The sequence below is a fragment of the Ailuropoda melanoleuca genome, chromosome 4, assembly GCF_002007445.2.
Source record: "Ailuropoda melanoleuca isolate Jingjing chromosome 4, ASM200744v2, whole genome shotgun sequence".
NCBI lineage: Eukaryota > Metazoa > Chordata > Mammalia > Carnivora > Ursidae > Ailuropoda > Ailuropoda melanoleuca.
Window position 1 is genome coordinate 86,196,231 of NC_048221.1, and position 17,459 is coordinate 86,213,689.

Consider the following 17,459-nt stretch of genomic DNA (forward strand, 5'->3'; position numbering starts at 1 on the left):
CAACTAGCTACAGACTGACTTGTAGGTGGGATGAAGCCTCCTCCCGGCTCCAGGGCCCACTGATCTTTAAGGTGGCTGGAGTCAAAGTTTTTGTTTTGTTCCTCTTTTTAAGAACAACGCTTCTGCTTTGCATGAAAGGTAAAACCAGCTCTGTTTTAAATAGCTCTGTATTTTGTTATTGTAATATATTTCTATTTCCCCCCTTTTAAAATGAGAACTGCCTAGTGCATTTTATCAAAGGCTGTTTCAGCAGCTGTTGAAATCATTATATTTTTCATTATTTAATCCAGTGATATAGGTGGTATTATTAATACTTGCCTTTGTGTCAAACATTTCAATCATTCTTGGGATAAAGGCTCTTTGGTCATGGTGTAATGTTTCCCATAATATATTAATGAAAAACATTTTACATATATATTTTTTTGTCTTTTTAAAAGTTGAATTTATTTAAACAAAAACAGTTTACCCCTTTTTCCTACCTCCACTCCCTGACTCTGGCAACCACCAATCCCTTCTCTGTCTCTGTGAGCTTGATTATTGATTGATTCCACATATAAGAGAGATCATATGGTATTTGTCTTTCTTTGTCTGATTTATTTCACTTAGCATAATGCCCTTGATAAAATGTGTAGTATATTTTAATGTAAGATTTGTGGACGGATTATATCTACAGGTGAATATTTCCTAGAGCAGTGCTGCTTAAACTTCTTATTATTTCCCACCTAAGGAGAACTTTTATTTATTTGAGTGAGAGTGAGAGTGCACAAGTAGGGGGAGCGGCAGAGGGAGAAAGAGAGGGAGCAGAGAGGGAGAGGGAGAAGCAGACTCCCTGCTGAGCAGAGAGCCCAGTGCAGGGATCAATCACAGGACCCTGGGATCACGACCTGAGCTGAAGGCAGATGCTTAACTGACTGAGCCACCAGGTGCCCCCATATTTAAATTTTTTTTTAAAAGATTTTATTTATTTATTTGACAGAGATAGAGACAGCCAGAGAAAGAGGGAACACAAGCAGGGGGAGTGGGAGAGGAAGAAGCAGGCTCATAGCAGAAGAGCCTGATGTGGGGCTCAATCCCGTAACGCCGGGATCACGCCCTGAGCCAAAGGCAGACGCTTAACCGCTGTGCCACCCAGGTGCCCCCATATTTAAATTTTTTATATAGTGGTTGGTGTCTCCTTTCTCATTTCAAATGTCATTGAATTATAGCTTTACTTTTATTTATTTATTTATTTATTTTTTTTAAAGATTTTATTTATTTATTCGACAGAGATAGAGACAGCCAGCAAGAGAGGGAACACAAGCAGGGGGAGTGGGAGAGGAAGAAGCAGGCTCATAGCTGAGGAGCCTGATGTAGGGCTCGATCCCAGAACGCCGGGATCACACCCTGAGCCGAAGGCAGACGCTCAACCGCTGTGCCACCCAGGTGCCCCTATAGCTTTACTTTTAAATACTTGGCTTTTGGTTTTATTTATTGAGCCCATTGAAATTATTTTTCATTTTCAAAATTATCTCCTTCTGTTTTCATCTTATTTTTTTCTCTTTTTTAAAAAATATTTTTATTTATTTTAGACAGAGATCACGCACATGCACATGGGAGCAGGGAGGAGACAGAGCAGGAAGGAGACGGAAAGGGAGAAAATCCTAAGTAGATTCCTCCCTAAGAACAGAGCTGGAGCCTGAGCTGGGGTGCCTGTGTGGGGGCCTGACTGGGGGCCGGCGCAGGGCTTATCCCAGAACCCTGATATCATGACCTGAGCCAAAACTAAGAGTCGGACACTTAAGTGACTGAACCACCGAGATGCCCCTATTTTTTTCCTCTTTAGCTTGGCTTGTCTTCCTATTTCTTTCTAATATCTTCAGTTGAATTATTTATAAAATGTTCTCTTTTTATCAACCACCAAAAAAGAGAGCGCTTTAAATCATAAAATTTCCTGAAAGTACTGCTTTGAACGCATTCCACAGAGATTACTGTGGTATATTTTAATCATTATTGTTTTCTGAATAAACTCCTTTTGTGTTCCTTTCCAATTGAATTGTTGATTCAGTAAGAATTTTTAAATATCCAAGTAGTTGGTTTCTTTTTGTTTTGGTTGTTGCTTTATATTTCATTTTATTGTGGCCAGAGAACATAGCATGTATCATTTCTGATCCTTTTGAACTAGTTGAGATGATGTTTGTGGCCTGGTATGTGATATATGAGACCATATGGGCAATTGTTGTGGACAGTTGGAAATCATACATAGTACAAGTTATCCATTAACTATCTCAAGATACTTTTTCTTAGCTGGGACAGCCTTGAGGTCCAAACTAAGGGTTGAGGAACATCCATGAGTACAGTTACTAGGTGGATGCTGGTTCCAGGCAGAGCTAAAAAGGGCGCCGCTCAAACAACTTACAAGTTACTGAAATAGTGAAGATAATAGCTGGTATGACAGGCCAGAGATATGGAGAAATAGTGTGTCACCTGCACAATGAGGCAGGGGTCCAACCATAAGCAAGCAGAGAAGTCCAAGAGGGAATAGAGAGAGAGAGAGGTATGGATCTCACTAAAAATCCTTATACTATGTAGAATTTGGGTTGGCTGCGCACAGCAGAAAATTCTAATAACAGTAACTTACATAGCTAAGGGTTCTGTCTCTCTCTAGGGCATCTGGCAGTCCAGGGATGGAATAGTGGCTTCACAGAGTCATCGGGCACCCACATTCCTTCTCTCTTTCTTCTCTGCCAGTCTCAGAATTGACTGTTGGAACTCAGCCACCATATCTGCATTTCTGGAACAGGAAGACAAAGAGGAAAGGGCAAAAAGCTCACCTTCCAGCTGAATCAACTCCCTGTGGAAGTCTTTCTGCAAGCTTCACATCTCCATTTCTATTTCTTTGGCCATAGGTCACATGACCAGTCCTAACTGCAAGGAAAGCTGGGAAATGTCATCCTTTAGCTGGGTGCATTACTACTCTGAACAAAATCAAATTCATCTGTTACTAAGGAAGAAGGGGAGACTAGACAGTGTGTGAGCAGTTAACAGTCTCTGACACATTCCCCAAGGTGGAAACCATGCCTGGTCTACCCGGACTTCCCTGATTCCAGGCATGCTGCGGGCCTTTTGTAAATATGTATTGACTTAGACTGGAGTGCTTTAGAAAGTTAAGTCTGAATTCATGTTAAGTAGAGCAGGCACAGCTCCTGAGAGCTGTACAAGCCAGAGTAGACATGCATAACAACTACTATTAACTGAGCTCACACTCTGTACCAGGCAGTGGACTGGGGCAACCAATATAACCTTTGAAACAGTCCTGTGAAGTAGGCATCACTAACGTTCCCCTTGCATAGTCTGGAAATACAGGATTTGGAATGTTGGGTAAACTTTCCCAGAGTCCTACAGTGAGCAAGTGGTGGAGCTGGGGCTAGACTAGGTGTTTCTGCTTCTATTCTGAATGTCTCCACTGTACCACCTTACTTGCTTTTTGCTGGTTGTCTTAGCTCAGGTTATTATAATAAAACACCATAGACTGGGTGGTTTGAACAAGAGACATTTAATTGGCACAGTTCTGGAGGCTGGGAAGTCCAAGATCAAGGTGGCAGCAGACTCAGTGTCTGGTGAGGACCACTTTCTGCCTTGCAGACAGTTTACCGTGTGTTCTCTCGGCCTTTCCTTGGTGAGGGTTCATGGAAAGAGAGATCACTCTCTTCCTCCTTTTATAAGGGCACTAATCCCAACCTGAGGATTCCCCTCTTATGATCTCATCTAAACCCGATAACCTCCCAAAGGCCCCACCTCCAAATACCAACCGACTGGGGCTAGAGCTTCAGCATACGAATTTTGGGGTGGGGGACACAAACATTCAAACGGTTTGTTGATATGTGTGGGACAGATGCTGCTGCTTCATGTGTAACCTGATATACATTTTCTCCATTTTTTTTGCTAAGATAATTAATTTTGTTCAGGATGGCAATGCAGCCAGGTTAAAAATACTACCTGACTTGCGGCCAGTAGTGGCCATGTAACCTAGTTGAGGCCCTGTGAGCTGTGAAAGGGAGGCTATTGGGTAGATTTCCAGGAAAGCTGTTGCTTTCCTAGTTAAGACAGACTAGTTTGGCTGGCACATGACTTCGACCCTCGACTTTCCCTTCTTCTTTCTTCTTTCTGGGAGGCAGAATCCATGGCTGGGGGCACAGTGGCCATCTTACACACTGAGGTTGTAGAGAAGAAAAAAACTTTCTTCTTCCTTCTACCTCCTAGGTTCTTCAGCCGGGGCGCGGTATATTTGGCAAAAGACAGAGTCACAAGAGAAAAGCCAGTGTGTGAGCATGTGCGTGGTGCATACACATGGGAGTTATCAGAGGTGAGTAACTCAAAGAGGTGGTTACAACTTGATCTTATGTAACATCTCAAGAAAAGAACAATAAATTTTCAGAGAAGTGACAGGAGGAAGGAAGAGGACTGTGAGTTTCTAGGCTGCAAAGTGTGTGAAGGTAAATATATGAGGGAAAGTAATGGAAGATAAGGGCCAGTTAGTAAGGCTGGTACATAGATTGCTCTGGTGCTGTCTCTGGCCGGGTAACGGTTTAAGTTGTCCCCAGTGATTAACTTCTGTCCTTCTGGTAGAGGACATTTCACAAATTTATGTCCTGTTTTTAGGCAAATAGGGGGAGGGCAGAGGACTTTTCTTGTATTTACTTCTCAATCGCCTTTAGCTCAAAATAATCTTTATGCCAGAGTGCTGTATTCTGCCGCACTTCAAGGTCAAGAACAGCACGCTGTAGCAAAGCATAAAGTTAGCAGGAGCCTGGATACTTGATAACTTCCACCACCTCTGCGTCGGCCCTGGGGGCCTCATGACAGACTTCTTGTTACTTGGGGAAAATATTCCGTTTGATTCAGCTGCAATGTTTACATTCCTGTTACTGTGCAACTGAGTTCAAGCCTAACTGAGGATAGGACAGCAAGAGCTCTTACTACAATTGTGTTTTCTGGGATGAAATTTCCTTGTTTGCTTTACTTATGTTGTAACTATGTATTGGGGTCACATATGCTCAAAGTCCCTAACACTTTATTATTAAACATATCCTTTCCATTATATGATGATCTTTCTCATTGAGTACTTTTTGCTTTTTTTTGGTAGGCAGTGAAAAGCAAAAAAAATTTTTTTTTCTCATAGAAGAGAGTTAAAAGTTCTGAGTGTTATTAGGACTAAATATAGAAAAGAAAGTGTTTTTTGTTTGTTTTTCTTATTATCTATCTTTAGAAATTATAACTAAAGAAATAAATGAGTGGTACCCAACTAGCCAGATTTCCATTTTAACAGAATTACTAAACTAGTAGATACAGAAAATAGCAAATTACGATGTATCATGTTTTAGCAACAGATTGGACAGACACTATTCTTTGGACCAGATAGAAGAATGTAAACAATATGATCATGTAATTTTAGGCATATTCAGCTGATTTCCTAGATAGATCTGGAGAATATGGATTTCTGGGAAATAAAACTTCACATCTTTATCTACCGTGATCCATGAACTTCCTATGATCCTGGATCCAAACTTAATCTGCCACAAATATTAGGACATTTAATAACTGGCCTTTGAAAGAAATCAGTTACTATGAGGAAAGGATGTGTTATACATACACTTGAAAAGTACACCATAAAGCACTCTAAAGAAAGGTCAAAACAAGCATCAGCCAACTAACTTAAGAAATTAGCCATAAAGGGGGCATCTGGGTGGCTCAGTTGGTGGCTCTTGGCTTTGGCTCAGGTCATGGTCTCACAATTGTGGGATTGAGCCCCACATTGGGCTCTGTGCTCAGTATGGAGTCTACTTTGGATTCTCTCTCTCCCTCTCCCTCCTGTTCTCTCTCTCTCAAATAAATAAAAAAATCTTTAAAAAAAATTAGCCATAAAGGAATGGAATTTTTTCCTTATTTCTTTTTTTCCCCAGTTTTATGGAGAAATAGTCGATATACATCACTATAAGCTTAAGGTATACAGCATGATGGTTTGATTTACATATATTGTGAAATGATTGCCACAATGGGCTCAGCTAACATCTGTCCTCCTCTCATATAAATACAATAAAAAGAGAAGAAAAAAAGGAAAACAAATTTCTCCTGGTGATGAGAACTCCTAGGATTTACCCTCTTAGCCACTTTCGTATATGTTTCAGCACTGTTAGCTGTAGTCATTGCGTTGTACATGATGTCCCTGGTGCTTATTTCTCTTGTGACTGGAAGTCTGCACCTTTTGGTCACCTTCCTCCAACTCCCCTGCCCCCACATCCCACCTCTGGTAGCTACAAGTCTGATCTCACTTTCTATAATTTTGACTTTTTTTCATTAAGTTAATTGCCCATTTCTGCTGAAAAAAAATATGACTTACCATACATATTTACTTGCAAGGTACAAATAAACAAAAGACATAATGGAAAAGAGGCAAGGAAATATAAAAATTGAAACAAAATATGAACCCAGGAAATGACTAAACATAATGGTAAATGAATGTAGTCATAATTCTTCTACTAAAAACAAGAGCCTCAGTTCAGATTGAAAAATACAATCCATTAGTAAATTAATTATGAAGTGCACTCAAATGTTTTTTAAAAAGACAAAATCCAGAAAGTCAGATGAATATTTCCATCAAAATCAAACAGAAGGAAAGGAGAATTTCCAGAATCAAGAGTGGTCTCTGAGCTTTCCTCTCCTCTGTCCAGTTCTCTCACAGGAAAGAGACCCCTGCCCCCAAATGCTCGGCTCCAAGGTGTGCTGCACCAAGGTTTTTAATGGGTCCCCAGAGGCTCCCATGTGTGATGGGTACAAATCTCAGTCTGCAAACTCAAGTGACAAACCTAAACTCCTCTTTTTCCTTAATACAACTGGACTTCTAATACAGGCTCCCGTTCCAATCAAGGAGTCCGATCTTCAACCTAGCCATTTAGAATCTGCCCCCTTTTCCCTAGGTTGTCTAGTTCTGGAGGAGTTCCCCTGGTATGGGGGTGGAGCAGGGAAGATACTCCTTGGTTGCTATGGAGATGCAGGGTCCCTCAGGACGGGGCACCCCTCTAGCTCCATGCCGCCCCTGAGCGCCTGCAAAGTCCCTCCGCCAGGCCTCAAGGAGCTGCACACCCTCCTCCCTTCTGTGGAGCTCTGCTACCTCTCTGACTGGGATTCTCTCTAGAAAGTGAGGCACAGGGCCTCCTGCTTGAAGCTCCTACACATTCTTTTGGGATTTTGCTCTCTCCTTGGAGCTCAGTTCAGGACAGAGGTCCCTGAATCGTTTTGTCCATGATCACTGACATCTAAGCCAGAGGAAACGAATCAGTAGCTCTCAGGTCAAATCCAGTCCAGCTGGTATTTTGTCTGGCTCAGACAGTACCTAGAGATTCTTTTGAAAAGATTATGAACATACTTTTTTTTTTTTTTTGAAGTAGAGCTTTAGCTTTTAGATCCAACTACCAGTTACCAGGAAATGCAGAAAACAGAGAAGCATGTGAAATGACCCAGGCAAAACCCAAACAGTAGGAAATTAGATGACAAAAGACCTAGCTTCTTTAACAAATACCTTGCAAGGGACAAAAAGATGGGGATCAAACCTGTAGATGAAAAGAAACTTAAAAACACCAATCACTTGCAAGGCATGTGATTTGGATCCTGTCTCAAACAAACTGTAAAAAATAGAGTAATATAAACATTTACGACCTTCATGAGAAAATTGTAAATTTTCACACTGACAGGCTATTTGATGTGAAATTATTGGGGTTTTGTTTAGTTATGATATTGTGTTATAGTTAGAAACATGAGTCCTTATCTACACAAAGAAAATGGTGTGTCTGGGATTTACCAAAATAATCAAAGTGGGTGGGGTTATAGATGAAACGAAATTGGCCATTATGGAAACTCGATGAGTACAAGGAAGTTCATTAAACTGATTTGTTTATTTTTAAATGTATTTGAAGTTTTACATAATAATATTTTTTTAAGGGGACCTTCCACATAAAAAATCTGATTTTGTATTCTCTTGAAAAAAATGGAAAGATCTGGAACACAAGGGTAGACCTCCATATTGCAGCCAGAGTTGAGAAGTGTTAGAGGAAGGTGGCATCCAGGGAAACACAGTCCCTGCCACTCCCCATTGACCTTAAACCTGGCTCATTTCCTGTGTTTATGGGACCTGACTCAGCCAACAGTGTTTTGATCTGCAATCATAGGAACTTTCCTTCCAACGCTCTCCTCACCCAGCTCACTCCCTGTTGGCTCCCTGGGCCAAAGGAGGTGCCTGCTTTTCCTCTCCTTTTCATGATGTTTCCCCCAAAAAAATCCATTTTCTGTGCTATGAATCCTTTTTCGTCCTCCAAGAGTCTAGGATTTTGAAACTCAAAAGCCAGAAGGAAACACTCATGGCCTCCTCCCCATTTTCTGCTTTTGGCCATTACATCCCTTCCCTGAGGGGGTGAGAATAGAACAACCTGACCCTGAATGGGGAAACAACAGATAGGGATGGAAAGGAAAAATGGGGGAAAATTTGGTGACGATGTAGATACAGGTCTTATGCACATCAGATTGGCGAATATTAAAAAGTTGGATAATATCAAGTGCTACCAAAGGTAAAGGAAAACAAAGTCTCATGGGAACATTAACTGGTATAACTTTCTGGGAAGCACTTCACAAGTGTTAAGTGAAACAATACAGTTAGATCCTACAACCTGGCTCTCCTGGAGGCAGAGCCCAGAGAAACTCTTGCCCAAGCCCCCACAGAAACACGTGTGACTATGTCCTTGGAGAATCATTGGTAGTAGGGTTTCGGAATACCTAGAAATTTATTAATAGGAAAGCAGGTAAAGAAAATGTTATATGAAATGATGAGTACTATTCAGCAGGTAAAAGAAATGCTCTGGTCCATGTTTACTCACATCAACTTGGAGCCATCTCAAAATCTCATCCTCTTGAGTGGACAAGAGTGAGGAGAGTAGCTGAAGACTACTTCAGCATATTTTTTAAAAATACACACAAAATAATACCAATACTGGGTCAGGATGCAAATAGGAATAGGATTGCCAGTACACAGAATCACAGCAATGATAAGAGCAGAAAAACGAGGCTGGGGATGGGACAAAGGGGAGAAAAAAAAAAAGCAAACTAAAAGTGAGCCCTGCATATGCTAATAAAGAGGGTGTGCCTTGAGCCAAGCAGTAGGCTAACTCATTCTCAGCACGTGAAGTTGCAGCTAACAGAAAACCAAACCAAACTAAAACACTGGTTAATATTTAAAATATTAACCCGATGCATGTGGAAAGAGCATGTGAGTGAGTGGCTATGAATAACCAGAAGGCTAACTTGTGTCCAGGGAGGGGCAGAGAGAGCTATCACTTAGGGGTCTAGGCAGAGTGGGGCCAGAAAGTGGCCTTGGGCTACTTCAGGGGACATCAGGTGTCCCCAAACCTTCAGTCCTCTGTGATTCTCTCCAACAGCTGATCTCCTTCTGGGGTCACCCTGTTATGGCCTTGAGTCGCTTAATGGCAGACATTCACCTCCTGTCAGCACTGCTGGCTGCTCTCAGGGAACCTGGTGGGTCACAGAGATTGTCACCATGGGGTGCTTTCAACCTGTGGATAATCTCAAGCTCCTCCAGTAAAGTCAGGGTATCCTGGGAACAAATAATCCTGCAGCTCCTCCCTTTTTTGTATGCCTTCAATACTAAAAGCTATTTCTCAAACAACGTGTTGTATGGTAGAGACTAGAACTGTCCAGATTACTTTGGTTGGGCTGTGGAGGGGCAGAGGAGAGTGGTTCTGGCCAAGAGCTCTGATATTGCCTGAAGCCCCACTCTTAGGAATGAAGGGGAGGAGGAAAGATGATGTGTTATTGCTACCTCCTGAGCCCATCCTCCTTCCCTCTCTTCCTCTTGTCCAACCTCCTTTGTTTTTACAAACATATATTCAGTGATAGTATGCACCAGGCACCGTGCTAGGCACCATACAATATGAATCTGACATTGTTGCCTGCCCTCAAGAAGATTCAAGTCTAGTGGGGAAGCAAGCAGTGCGTAGGGTCAAGCATGGTAGAGTTCTGTGGGAGGTAAGGATGCTTTGAGACCACAGAGGAGGACAGCTACATCAGATGAGAGGGTATCAGGGATGGCTTATTGGAGGCAGTGCTCCTGTCTGAAAGGAGAAATGGAGTTAACGAGAAGGGGAAGGTTGGGGAAAATGTATTCCTGCTGGAGGGAAGAGCATATGCAATGGCTGGGAGGCATGAAACAGCAGGAAGCAGGGGGAAGCTGTCAGAAGTTCCTCATATTTGGACTTGGGACTCAGGAAGGGTCTTGGGTGATAGGACTTAACTCATGTCTCATCTCTTCCCCAAGCCTGCCAAACTGCCTCAGCCCCATCATGTCCCCTCCTCTATAATCTTACAATTAAAAAATTGCATGTTTCCATATTATTATCATTATTATTTTCGTGTGAGGGCTTTATTTCCCAGTCTTGACTCAGAGAAGGGTCCATGAACTCTGTGCTTCCCCCACCCAGTGCCTTGCATGTAGATTTTGCTCCACCGTGGGAATGACTCATGACCCACTTCTGAGTGGGTGTGCTTTTCAGTGAGGAGGCAGACTGAGGCAGTGGGTAGTAGCACCAAATCCCACCCTCGTGCAACTGGTTTTTCATCTGAGAGGCTTCTGCAAGGGCGTACCTGAGCAGGGCTGACATCACGGTGCCAGGTGAAATTCTTCTGTGGTGGTGTGATAGATAGCCTCTAACACGGTGCCCAATGAACCCCATCTCCTGGTTTTCATGGCCTTGTGTAGTGTCCCACATTGTATCAGGTTGATCTGTATGATCAACAGGAGACAACTGAAGTGACAGTACATGATTTTAAGCCTAGCTCAATCAAGACATGACGACTTCTGCATCCCTTTCTGTCTTGGGCCGCTCACTCTGGACAAGGCCTGCGCCATGTCATAAAGACACACAAGCAACCCTATCCCAGGTTGGTGCAGTGAGTAATTGAGGTCTCCTGCCAACAGCCCTGAGAGGAGACATCTTAGAGGCAGATCTCACAGCCCCAGCCAAGCCTTCAGATGACAGCGGCCCCATGTGACATATTGAACACAAGCTCCTGAGAGACCTTGAGCCAGAACCACCCAGCTAAGCTGCTTCCAGGTTCCTGACTCTCAGATACTGTCAGAGATGATAAACATTTATTGTTTAAGGGTAATTTGTTACCTAGTGATAGATAACTAACACAGTGCAGTTGGCAACTCTGAGTGGCTTTTCCTGCTTGTGCTTGGGGAGGCTTCCGGACTAGGGTTTTGCCTCCTCTGATAGGCGGAAGTGTTAGGGCTCCCCAAAGGCCTCATCCACTCACTCTAATTCCTTCCCTCCCTCTTCCCCCCCCCCCGCCCGCCCAGGTACTTACCTTGAAGGGACCAATAGCTCAATGGCAGATGTGCAGAAACCTCATCTGGACTTCCCTTATCTGACTAACGTAGAGCTTTCGGAGAGCCAGCTGCCATCCCCGCTCCCCCCACCCCCAGGGAGGCCTCAGTCAGGAGAGCACTGCTGTGGGGCACAGGGGCATTCCTGAAGAAAAGAAATCGTGTAAGCCAGCCTCATCAGAACCTTCCATCCTTTGAAGCTGTAACCCCCTCCCCCCTTCTGTTAAATTGGTATATACACCCTCTCTGGGTTTGCAGTGAGTTGCCGTTACTCAGTGCTCCTGCACTCAGCGTGTGCACACAGGTCGTCTTCTGTCCTATTAATCAACTCCCTACCCTCACCCCTCACACTTAAGTTTGTAGAGGAAAAGGTTTTCCTCCCAACACTCGCAAAGAAATCCCCAGGGGCTGTCAGATGGGAAGTTCTGAAGCCCTCTGCCCTCTGCACCGAGTTGAGTTTTTGGTCTAGTCAAAGGAACACAGCTTTAAGAGCAACCACCTCTGTGGGGGGGCGGGGGGATGCCCCGGGGATTCACAGCCCCTGCAGATGGCCAGGGGTCCAAGCAAACACAACCGCAGGGGCAACTTCTGACTTACAGAAGCGCGTGTCTCCCGGTCTGTAGCAGCTTTCTTTTGGGTTTGGGCTTATTTAATGAACACGGAGTACTTGCCATGTGCCAGACTCTGTTTTAAGTACTTTACAAATATGAAGTCATTTAATCCTCATAATGACCCTATGAGGTAAATGCTCTTGTTGTCGTCATTTTACAGATACGGATCCCAAGGCCCAGAGCCGGTGAGCAATTTGCCCAAGGACACAAGGTGAGTGAGTGGCAGAGTAGGGAGTCACACTCTGGCGGTGCTCGGCCGAAGATCAGAATTGACCCAATGTCGATTCAGTGAGCGTTCTGGGCCTCTGGGGCACTGCTGCTTGGCCAGAGCTCCTGGGGCTGGACAGGGCAATGTGTCTGAGTTCTGGCTATGGGCAATCCAGAGATGCGCATCCAAGCAGACTGCTGTGTCCTGGATAAGCCAGGCCCGGTCTTACCAGGGAAAACCGTGGGGTTGCTCTCTGTACTCAACCCTGCAGCTCTGCCTGAGCACTGCCTTGGGCGGGAGAGCCTCTTCTCTGATCACGCTCCTTCCTGCCTCCACACCTTAGCTCCACCAGGTACCTGGGGGGACGTCTCCACACTTGCCCATCTGCCTAGACCAGGGGTTCTCAACCAAGGGCAATTTTGCCTCCCAGGGGACATGCGGGGAAGTCTAGAGACATTTTTGATTGTCACAACTAGAAGGCTGCTACTGGCACCTAGTGAGTAGAGGCCTGAGATGCTGCTGAACATTGTAAATGCACAGGCTGACACCTCACAACGGGGGATTACCTGGACCCAAATGTCAACAGTGCGGAGGTTGAGAAACTGACGTGGGCCCGTCTCACAGCCTCCTGAAGGCTGAAGACACCCCCCCCCCGCCCCCTGCCGCCCCTGCAGACAGACGTACAATGATCCGATTCCTGTTAAGTCCTCGTGGGGCTTCGTGCGTCCTCGCTTCACCTCTTAGGGGCCACAACAGAACATGAAAGATACAGTTTGCATGGCAGCTACAAGCTCTTGAAAATAAAACAAGGATTTTGAGGTACTGACAAATGTAGCTGACATTATTTTGTACCAGGTTCTCTGCTAGGCATTTTATATATTTTGTCCTCTGTAACTCTCATAAGCCAGCCTTAGAAGCGATTATCATCCCTATTTCACAGATTGGGAAACTGAGGCTTGACAAGGTTAAGTAACTTGCCCAAGGTCAAACAGCTCATAAGTGACAGGGCCGGGTTTGTAGGCTGCCCAGTCAGTCTGACTCTAGCACTGATCTCCATACCAAGGCCAAGTAAAGATGAGGTAAGTTTCCAAAGAAAGCCCACCTGATGCCCACCTGAGAGGCCACCTGATGCCTCCCTAGGGACAGAGGGATCAGCCCCACTGACTCCACAGCACAGCTGCAGCCAAGACTCTCGGAGCCGGGCAGAGAGCAGCTGGACCTGCCGTGGTTTTTAAAGAGGAAAGAACAAGAGTAGAGAGAAGGGAGAGGCGGGTTGGTTTTTGTACAGGGACAGTTAAGACAGGACCAGCAGGAAAGAGACGGGTAAGGAATGAGGCCCGGGGAGCTTTTTATTATTTATTATAACAAGGGAAAGAATGGGAGGTTTGTTTCTAAGCTATAAATACCCTCCTTTGATCCCTATGCATATCAGAGATAAATGAGTCACTCAGGCCTCAGAAATTAATGACGGTCCTAATTATTACCTCAAATGACCTTCTGGTATTAGTAATTCTGATCACTCCCTGCAAAGCAGCTGTGTCAGAGTTTGACCAGGTTTGGGGAAGAGGCAGGACTGGTGTGGGTGCGTTTCTGCCGCAACAGGCTCCGTTTGCAGAGATGAAATCGGCCTCAGCTCTTAAGGCCAGAGGAGAGTTAGAGCCAGAAACTCGGGGCGGGGTGTGGGGCGCTGCCCTCCCTGTGTTTGCCTTCAGGGCCCTGGCGAATCCCGAGTCCGCGGAGCGGGGGACAGTCTGGAGGTGTTTGAAGAGCTGCAGGCCCGGCTCAAAGCGAGAGGGCGGTGCCTCCAAAGCTGCCTTCCACCTTCCGCAGGGCCCCTTCCCTTCCCGATTCCCGGAAGAGCTTTGAAGTTTCCTCAGTGTGCGAGCTTTCAGAGCCCCAATCCTGCCGCCCTGGAATTAGCCCGCGGCCCTGCCCCGTCCCTGGGGATTGAGTCCCCAACTGCAGAAATCTCAGAAAAATACTGCAAGCTCCACCCACCATCCCCAGGCCACTGGCTCCTTTGTCCTTAGGCTAAAATAACAAAGGAGACCTCAGAACCCTCACCAGGGGACATTCTCTCCGCGTTTATAGTTTCTCCGGAGACATTCCGGTGATGACCTGTGGGACTGGATCCGAGGGCAGGAGCTTCCAAGATCTGTTGAGGGGAGAGGGAAGGAAGGGAGGGGTTGGTGGGGAGAACGCGGGAAGAGTGAGTGAACAAGACTGTCCCTGAAGGCCTCCCAAGGCGCAGGCCAGGTCCAGGGCAGTGATAGAAGGATCCAGAGTGCCTTTCCGGTCATGGCCAATGAGCCAACCACTGTGCTTCCCGTAGCCAATCTCAAGGATCCTTGCTGCTTTCAGCTTCGCACAAGGTCCTCTGCTGTCGTATTGCTCAAGGCCACCAAACAGTTATGAAGTCAGGATTGAAGAAGAAGGTTGGGGGCGGGGGTGGGGGGAGAGGAAGAGGGAGAGGAGGGAGGGAGGGAAGAAGAAAGACCTTAGAGAGACAGTTGGACAGAGATAGAAGAGAGAAGAGAGCTGGGAATCCCAAACGGGCCAGATTTGCTTTTCGGAGCAGAGAGTCTGAGCAATGGTGTCATCTTGTGGCTGTCAGGAGGAATTACAACCAGGACACGTGCACACGCCGTATTCCTCCCTCCTTCTCCCTCCCTTTCCCTCCCTCTCATCCTTTCCTTCTTCTCGCCAACCCCCTTTTCCTTCTCTCCCTCTCCCTCTATGTGTGTGTCTCTCTGTCTTTCTCCCTCCTCCCCCCATCTCTTTCTCCCACCTGCCCCTCCTCTTCATATTCCAGAGTAAGACTTCTATATACAAGTTTCTAGAATGGTAGTCCCAATGCGGTAGCCACTAGTCACATACAGCAATTTATACCTAAATGTAGATTAACTAAGTGACATCAGATTTGAAATTTAAAATTCACTTCCTCAGTCACACTAGCCACAAATGCTCACTGGCCCCATGTGACAGGGGGTTCCTGTATTGGACAGCACAGAAACAGAATATTTCCATTGTTGTAGAAATTTCTGTTGAACAACACTGTTATATAAAGTCCAGAGTTGTCATTTGATAGAGAGTTGTAAAAATTCAGAGGAAATGTTGTTTAGAGTCCGCTTTCTACCTTCAGAGTAGCCACTGGTTAAAGGTTTACAGAGCAGTTTTCCTGAGACTCTTTCCTCCCACTCTTGGGGCAGCAGTGTTGCATTTTAGAAAGAAGAGTTGACTGGGTGTCAGATAGACCTGAGCGTAAACCCCAGCTCTGCCATGTAAGCCTCTCTGGACCTCAGTTTGCTCATCAGTCAAATAATTCCTTTAGACTTTTCCAGTTCTAACCAGGCTGTTCTCTGCCAGGGTTTGAAGAGAGCTACTGTCAAACCAGGAGGGAGGTGGGCAAGAAGCAAGCCCCTGGGCTGTGCCCACCTGTGGTGTCTGCATCTGTGGGGCCACCAGCCGTGGATCTTGGCCCTCTCCCCACCCCAGCTTATCCCCAAAGCACTCCAAACTCTGCTCCTCTCCGCATACCTCTCAGGTGAGTCCCTATCTGCCCAGTGAAAGACTGGCTGTTTGGTGTTTGCCTCAACCCTAACTTTAAGACTTGTTCACTCATTCAACAAATATTTATTGCACTCTTATTATGTGCTAGGCACTGTCCTAAGACTTTGGGATCTGGCTGTAAATCCAAATGTCTCCATTCTGCACCTCACGTTTTAACTGGGGAGACAGATATTAAGCCCTTAAATATATCATGTAGTGAGGAGTAGCGATTAAGTGTGAAAAATGGAAATCAGGCAGGGGGATTGTAAGGCTATTTCTGATAAGGTCATTGATCAGGCAAACTTGTAGAAGCAGGTGACATTTGTGCAGAGGCCTGAATGAAGGGAGGGAGTAGGCCAGTGGATATCCGAGGGGAAAAGGAATTGCAAATGTAAAGGATGCAAAGGCCTGAAGCCAGCTGTGTAGGTCTTCTCACCAGTAAGCAGCTCCAGGAGATGACACACATATGGTAATCTAGGGCTCTAGGGCCTAGGATCTCAGAATAGATCCAACATTTATCCTTTCTCTAGCTAGCCCTGTCTTTAGCATCCATATCTTTGAAGAAATCCACTGGCGGGGGTACCTGGGGGGCAGTTAGGCAACCGACTCTTGATTTTGGCTCGGTCATGATCGCAGGGTCTTGGGGGTCCTGACTTGTGGCGGGCTCTGTGCTCAGTGTGGAGTCTGCTTGGGATTCGCTCTCTCCCTCTCCCTCTGACCCTCCCTCCCAGCACTCGTGCTTGTGCACATGTGTGCACACTGTCTCTCTAAGATAATAAATCAATCTTAAAAAAAGAAAGAACAAGAAATCCACCTGCCCAAGGCCCACAGAGCATGTGGGAGGGATGCTCTAGGTCTGGATTCAGGACCTTCTGGCTCCTGTCCTTCTGAATACAGAAGCTGATTTTTGATGTGAGGAATCCAAGACGTTCCACCTTCTGGGCCAGTGTTTTCTTCCTCCAAATTGTGGGGCTCCCTTTTGTGGCTGATGGTGATCCCACAACTCTGCCTTTGCTTGTATCAAACAGCCTAAATCTCCAACTGAGCATCTGCACTAAGACATCAAGTTTGGAAATTTAAGAAGAGCAGTTCTTTCAGAGAGAAGGCCCCAGCCTTAGACATGCGGTGACCGGCCAGTCCCTGTTCCAGGCTAGCCGGCTCTGCCTCTTGCTCTTTTAACAAACAGAGCACGATTTGCAAGGGTGTTCTGCTCATTTTCCAGGTTGACAAACAAAGCACCGTTTGCAGGTATGCTTACAAAATGTCACCTGGAACATTTTCCTCTGTTTCCGAAGGCTTACATTTTCTCTAGGCAGCCAGCCAGTTGCTTACAAGTGAAACTGCTCCAAAACAAGATCGCTCCTGGGGCCCGTTTGGGTTTGCATTTCCAGCCCATGAGTCAACAAGAATGAATCAAATGTCTCCTGTGTGGCCTCTGGGCTACTGGACTCAGAAGGTCAGAAATGTCTGCGGCAAGAAGGCTGAGGACTTGATATCTCGTCTGCGGCAAGAAGGCTGAGGACTTGATATCTCATCTCGTGTTCCCATTCACAATGCCCATTTTCTGTCTCCAGAAGCCAAGCGAGGCAGCCTGGTGCATGGGCCTGGGTCTTTGCCCAGAGAGCGTATTGTCGTCTTGGTGCCCTGGTTCAAATAACCTCTA

General features: G+C 45.6%; 1 protein-coding gene across 9 annotated transcripts in view; it reads left to right on the top strand.

Annotated features, from left to right (window-relative positions):
* LOC105238736 overlaps positions 1 to 17,459 on the top strand; it is a 254,903-nt gene that overhangs the window by 52,392 nt on the left and 185,052 nt on the right. For all 9 annotated transcript variants that reach the window (XM_034659203.1, XM_034659204.1, XM_034659207.1 and 6 more), the window contains exons 3-5: positions 4,240 to 4,342; positions 12,200 to 12,250; positions 15,614 to 15,791. In XM_034659203.1, coding sequence (XP_034515094.1) covers positions 4,240 to 4,342; positions 12,200 to 12,250; positions 15,614 to 15,791 — 332 coding nt within the window. The remainder of the gene's footprint in view (positions 1 to 4,239; positions 4,343 to 12,199; positions 12,251 to 15,613; positions 15,792 to 17,459) is intronic.